This window comes from Pseudochaenichthys georgianus, chromosome 4 (assembly GCF_902827115.2).
Source record: "Pseudochaenichthys georgianus chromosome 4, fPseGeo1.2, whole genome shotgun sequence".
Lineage (NCBI taxonomy): Eukaryota > Metazoa > Chordata > Actinopteri > Perciformes > Channichthyidae > Pseudochaenichthys > Pseudochaenichthys georgianus.
Window position 1 is genome coordinate 15,574,754 of NC_047506.1, and position 7,325 is coordinate 15,582,078.

A 7,325-nucleotide genomic window follows, 5' to 3' on the forward strand; every position below is an offset into this window, starting at 1 on the left:
GTTTAAGCTGTGAGGAATACTGTGCAACAGTGACAAAGTTCAATCTGATTTACTGGAACACAGAACCAATCTAAGCATGAATGACAGTCTCCATACAGAGTAATCTGTCTTGTATCTTACAAAAAAATAAACCGCTTCCCTGTTTCTGTAGCTAAGTGGCAGGTTAGTGTGGACTCTGTGAAGTCTGCCATCTGCCGAACAGTAGCTAAGTTTACTCTTTAATCATTAACTATAACATTATGGCCCTTTGACTCCCAAACTCTTGCCCATCTGCTGGGAAACAGAAGTATGTTGCATGAAGACAAGCATTAACTATAGCTGGGTGAGTGTTCCCATTTTGTTGACATAACCTCTGGTAGCCATTTAATGGGTTATTGCCAAGATGCTGCGGTCTCTGTTTCCACATTGTAGAGTGTGTGTTTACTTGTGGGTGAGAAATAAAATGTGCAACTTCCTTCATGCGATGTTTACTCTAAGTCTTTTTTATGACTGAGCCACCTGCTCTTATCTTTTTCTCTCTCAACAGGGACTTGCTTCGGATAGGAGTAACGCTGGCCGGCCATCAGAAGAAGATTCTCGGTAGCATTCAGGACATGAGACTACAGATGAACCAAACACTTCCTGTCCAGGTGTGAGCGTCAGGACACATAAACCCATGCAGTCGAAGGACAGCCAGACAGGAAAAAGGGGGAGGAACTGTGCCAGAGAGAGCCATTGGAAAACCCTAGCTGCCTGACCCATCTCTGCCAATTAGACGCTATAAAACTGGCTTGCAGTGCCTCTGACAAATTTTTTTTTTTTCACTACCACTTCCTGTTCCTGATTTTGTGTTATTCGCCATTGTTGCTTTTCCATCCAATGAGAATGTGTGTGTTTTTGAAAGTGGAAGAAGAGTAAACCCCCTTATACCCCATGCGTGCCTCACTAGCTCCGGTGTGGGTTGACGTTTGCATGCATGTGTGTTTTAGTGAGGTTGGCCTTAGCCCTGTAACTGAAATGTCACACTCCCCATGACCTCTCAACCCAGCTTTGATGAACGTTATAAACAGTACAGAATGAACGCCCTGGTATAAAAAAAAGTGAACAAATGCTCACTCCCAAAAGAAGGAAAACAAAAACCGAGATGTTTTGGACCCACGGGACATACGGGGCCATTCTTTCCCTGATAGCAGTGGTTTCACTGTGCACGTGTGCCATTCTCCATCTTCATATTGAAGGTGTATTATACACTTGCTGGATAAGGGTGAGGTGGTGGAAGAAAATGTATGATGGGCTGAGGTCAAAGGTCAAGAGGATGACAGAGGTCGAAAAGATCAAAGGAGGCCAGCCACATTTTTGGACACTTTTGCTGAATCCTCCATAGGTCACAAGATGAACTCTTCACCCTGACCTGAAGTGACTCAGGATAGCTCCACAGCTTGGGATCACCTGCTCATCATCTGTTCTTTTACAAATACAAGTGTTTTATTTGTATTTGTCCACACACTTTTTTTCTTCTTTTTTTTTGGCTTTCTTACACATTTTTGGGAGATTTGTGGTTTCAAAATGGCCGGTCAAACCTAAGTACCCCAACTGAACGCTGTATGTGATAAAGGGGAGACGAGGACTGTGGCAACACTATAGAAAGACCACTTGGCCTTTTGTGTGCGTTTTTGTATGTGTGCGTGCGTGCACATATGTGCGTGTATGTGTGATTAAGTGTGCTTGGATGTGTGGGTGTGTCAAGTTGCACACAAGTATACTGTACAATACAGCTTCCGCTATTTGCCACCGTGGAGAATTAACGCATGAACTGAACTGTGACATGGAGCAAATATATCTGAAACAACTACGCTATATTCTGTGGACAACTGTTAAACATTCTTTTTAATTGAATCCAAAAAATGAACTCACAACATATATATATATACACATCTATATATATGTACAATGCAGAGACTGATAGAAACCATGATGGACACCATCTGGATTTAGAAATAATCAAAATTCTTATTTTAATATCTTGACATCCTGCCCTATGTATTTATTTGTACCTCACCTACCAATCCCCGCCCCCCACCAACCCCCAGATGGACTGCATTTGGGACGGTGGACTTGGAACAATCAGAAGGAAGAGAGACTCAAAGAGGATTCGCCTAATGAATTGCTGATTATTAAACAAAATAAATTGCATATAAATTGGATATTGTATTTTTGTTGTTGTTCTAAACAGCCTGTAAATGTTTTGTAACAAAAATACTATAAATAACAAAAGAAAAATGGTGTTTTGACAAAATGAAAGTGTTGTGATGTTTGATTTAGAGTGAAATTAACAGAACGAAAAGTAAAAAAAGAGAAAGTCAGGAGAGAGAGAGCTATAACACCCGTGGTTAGACAACATGTTGCCCTTTTGTTCTTCATCCATTGTTGTGCGAGTGTTGTTGTGTAGGTGCATTCAAGTGTGTGTGCCACCTGACCTGGATATGATGCTTCCGCAATCCATTCTCATTCTCAATATACAGAGCATCTGTGAACCACTGAGCTGTTACTAATTGTCTTCGAGTCACATTAATTTAAACTCAAATACTGCAAACCACTCAAATGTTTACCTAGGTTTTTCATGTGTCTTATGTGCCATCACCTCCAACAAAAGGGTCCTCCTAAACTGTTTATACTGAAGAGTGTACAACTCTTAAGGTATCATTCGGGAGAATGTTCAGAGATGATGCAACCAATCATTTCAATCAGCCCAGAGGCAGAGCTCCATCGGTAGAGCTGCAGTTTGCCTTCCTGCAACAGGATCCTCATCAGAGCTGTCAAGAGAAACCTATTGGTCTTTGTCTGTCAGCTCGATTAATGCAGCGGCCAATCTGGCATTGTGAGTATACGAGCATCCAGTGAGCGCAGACATACAGGGTTCTGACCTATCATTATCTCTCTTCATTTCCTGTCTGGCCTGCAATCATCCTGTCTCAGCTCAGGCTGCTGCGTGATTAGTACAGTGCAGATCAACAGCCCTGGCATGACAGAAACAAATCTGCAGACCCCCTCATCCTAAATGATAGCAGCTGCATCACGGAGAATGTACTATTTGTACTTCTCACTGAGGGGTGTTTGATAGTAGTGGATTGTGGGATGGGGCCGCACCGCTGCTGTGATCTTCCAGACAGAGTCCATATTGTTCGGGTTGGAGCTGATCAATGCAATATGTGAATACTATTAGTGAGCTGTGTAATAATAGCATGATGTTAGCGGCTAAGCATTGTCTTCCCATTTGTCTTTAGTCAGCCTCTCTCAAGTCCTTTTAAAAAGCCATGGAGGATATTATGCAAAAACACATGTTCCCTGTTTGATATTGTTTCATCTTATTCTACATACAAACGTTTTTAATTATGCTAGTACCGTATAAACCTGTAACAGTTGTAGCACACAATCAAGTAGTAATTTGACTGTTGTGTTCTCAAACTACAGGAATTAAGTCTCATATCCCTTCATTGTTTTCACCAGTGGAAGTGCAGTTTTCTGATGGCTGAGAATCAGAAGCGCTCGTATTGCCAGCGTTATCTATTATTTTGATGAGAATGTGCTCAAAATACTTGTTAGTTAAGCAAACATTTGTCTTCATATAATTCTGCAGATTTATTTTGTTTCTCCCCAACGCTAAAACATCATTTTGATTGGAAACGAGTGACAGAGTCTACTTTTGGAAATGAGAGAAGAGCAGAATTAATGCAATCAGAAGCTCACTTTTACCCAAAGTCTCCCAGGAATATTCAATTGTCCTCCCTTCTGCACTGAGCTCAATTATTCAATCAGCTAAGCCCCACTGTTGTAGAGTCGCTTGTGGCACCAAAAAGACACTGATGAGCATACAAATAGAGGAGGGGGGCAAATGGGGGCTAAACACAATCAGATGGCAGACATGCCCACTCGTGGAAAATGGCAGCGCTTTGGAGCTTGAACCATTGATGAGGTGCACATGGTGCGCTGTGGCCTGGAGTTGTGTTCACCAAATTCAACTGGCCGTGAGTGATGAGCTCAACTGGCACTGTAGCGCATCTTAAAATGATTAAACTGCCACCACATCAACTGAAAACAATTAATCATTAAGTGGATCTTTCACACGTTCATGGCAGTGTTTCATACTTAACATTCACAGATAGGAAAGAAACCCCTCTTGCAGATGCTTGCTGAAATTAAGATCGACTGTTATGTTTGTTCGTGTGTAAAAAAAGGTTTCTACTTTATACAGAAACACTTTGATCAGCAGAGGTTAGGCTTTTTCAGATGTGGTATCTCTTTGTGTGCCAATAAGATTCAAACTTTCCCAACATTCCTTCCACCTCTCCTTTCCTATTTTACATCCTTCACAGATCATCAAACACACCCACCCTTCCCGTATACCATACACTAACAACTCTAATTTTCTTTCCTTCAGTTGTCTGTTTTGAATAAATATATACAGTACTGTCTTCTGTCCTCTAACAAGCTAACTCCACATCTGTCTTTTGTTTACTTTTGTAAGCTCCTCTTGTTACAAGGAAGTGAGAGTAAATGTATAGTGAACTGCAAAGGGGGACAGAGTAAAGTGCTGAGAAATGCAATTGTTAATTCCTCTTTGAAAAGCATTAAGATGTATTTAATGGTGCAGGCATACACAAACAATTACTAAAAATGATGATGCATTCTTGTAGAAATATTTTTAAAAGACCCTTTTGCAATTAAATTATTTAAGAAATGTGACCTGATCTCCTGAGTTTGTGTTTTTTTTGTTTTTAAAAAGATAACTCACCCATGTGGACTTAATTATTCTTCCATAAGGTACCATGCCAGCTCATAATCACACTCATGCTCTCCAGCTGAGGAATCACCCAAGACAAACACATAACATTTCATTGCTTATCATTTATGGCCGTCTCTTGCTCCGATAACAATTTCCAGGACATAATGCTGTTTTTCAGCATTTATCAGTAAAATGTCTTGTTGATAAAGTGGTACCAGAAACTCCATTCAGATAACCACCTGCTTCAGATAAATATTTTAAACTTGGCAAATGTCTTATTCTTGCTCAGTGTACAAGTCTCTGATTTGACTTTGAGGCAGGTTAAGCCTGCATTTTCCCCCTTGCCTTGCAAAGGCTTTAGGACATTTAGAGTAACACTGTTTGTTTATAATGCTGTCTTTCATCTTTATAGCTACAGGCACATGATGAATGGATATTGATCCGTGGGAAAAGTTACCCAGAGTTCATCTATTTCTAATGCTCTTTCAGCCGCTAAGGTGCTCACTATTATTGAACTTCCTACTACAAGGTAAAGACCACTTTTGTAAAGTAGTGTGCCAAATTTAGCTGAGAAAAGCCCTAGTTTAATTGCACATCTAACCAGAGGAATACCGAACATCAGCACTATTATTCGAAGGTTACCATCACAATGGGAGTTGATGTTCTTTCAGCCAAAAAAGGTTTTCAAAACATGTCGTCACAACTAAATCAAAACGTTAGCAATCCATAGAAGCATGTCAGTGGCATGTCACACTAAAGCTCCCTATATTGTCTTTCAACCCACTAATTTATACGAGCTCCTCTCATCTCTGCAGGCACCGAGCCAACAGTCTTGTTTTTCAGCAAAAAACGAGAGATGCTCAGATCATAGATTCTCCCTCATCTGCCCCTCGCCTTGCCCCCCATCTCCCCTCTTCTCCCTTTCCCTGTCCAATTAAATACAGAGTCTTGGAATGGGTGGTCTCAGTGTCTGGATAGAGCAGATCCCACTCCCCCCTAGATGTGCTCGGAGAAGTTTCAGAGGATTATGTGGGTTATTTTTGTGTTGCAGCAGGCAGAATACATTTCATCTCAGATCTTCCAAACTTCTACAGCTTCTTGTTTTTAACTGTTCTTGTTAGACGATGGACACACTTTATTAAATGTCCAGCAGCATTTCACGGCCAAAAAGTCTCCTTTTTCTTGGCACCTCTTTGGCAGAATAAAAGTTAACAATTCCATGTAGAGGAAATGTAATTATTTACAATGATACTGCATGTATCCTGAAACAGATTGGGAACCATATCATCGATTTTGATTTGTTTTGACTAGCCCAGATCGGTGATACTCCTTCAGTGCTTAATACGTAGTATAATCTGTCCGTTTGAGGCAAATATGGACCAATACCAAGATGAACTAGAGCACTGTATACTTTACTACAGCTATTGACATAGTGTCCCATTACTCCAAGCTGCAGAATATTGATTCTGTGCAGGCCTGTTTCATCAAAATATGCCATATAATGCGCAGGGGAATTATTGAGATGTCAATTAAGATCAATTTCTTATCCCTGAGGCTCCATTAGCATAAATATCGCAATGCATTAGCATGTCTTTGGCACATGTCGGTCAGGACGAGGATCAATGCAAAACATGATCACAAAGAAATAGAAAAAAGAAATAATCCGCTCCCTTAAACCTTCCTTACCCACTCCTTCCCCCTCATTTCCAAAGCCAAACTCTGTCTCCCTTTATTCTCCTTACAGACAATCCCTCGCTCTCCCCCGTTTACTAGCTTCCCACTAACACCCCCACACTCGTTCTCTGTCTACTTCTTCATCCTCTCTCCATCTCTTCTGCCATAATCCATCTCTTTCACTTCAGCTTGGCACAGCTAATTGGTCACGTCTGTACTGTGACATGGGGACCTGACATAATTGCTGGACAAATAGCGAGGCGTTCAGCTTCGGACCTGTCTCAACTATAAGCTGTACACAGACACCAGCCGACTGGAAAGCCTAATTACCACTCCAACCCCGCAACCAACTTGCTAATTGGCAAACACTTGTTTGTGTGCCTTCGTGTTTTTTTGCACCTTTGTTTTCTTCGTTGCGTTACAAATCCTATAAAACAAACAACAACAACAACAACAACAACAACACAGATATAAGAATACTGCATAACTCTACAATCGTAGAAATACAAGACTTACAACATGTGTTATTCATTTCCATAAATTGGTCATCTGTGAAATGTCAGTTTCAGTGTGTCATACATCACACTCTTGTTGTTGTTGTTGTTGTTGTTGTTGTTATATTTTGTTATGTTATTATTATGCTGTTTGTCATGACAATGCTAATGAAATGTCCCGTTTGATTAGCAGCTCATTCCAGACTTTCTCCACACACCACGCTTTTTTTTTCAATTTCCTTTCCACCATCTTTCTAACACATGCACTGTCTTGCAGACCTGATTGAACTGATTATCACTTCCCAAGGTTTTTGGCATTTGATTAATTCCTTGCTTTTACAATACATTCATTATGTTGCACCAATTTCAGTTTATTTCTCCCATTTGTTTGCCTT

General features: G+C 40.6%; 1 protein-coding gene across 14 annotated transcripts in view; it reads left to right on the forward strand.

Annotated features, from left to right (window-relative positions):
* LOC117445382 (ephrin type-B receptor 3-like) overlaps positions 1-4,686 on the forward strand; it is a 61,596-nt gene extending 56,910 nt beyond the window's left edge. For all 14 annotated transcript variants that reach the window (XM_071202886.1, XM_071202887.1, XM_071202889.1 and 11 more), the window contains one exon: positions 527-4,686. In XM_071202886.1, the coding sequence (XP_071058987.1) occupies positions 527-635 (109 nt within the window). In that variant the 3' untranslated portion in view covers positions 636-4,686. The remainder of the gene's footprint in view (positions 1-526) is intronic.
* Positions 4,687-7,325: the final 2,639 nt, after the last annotated feature.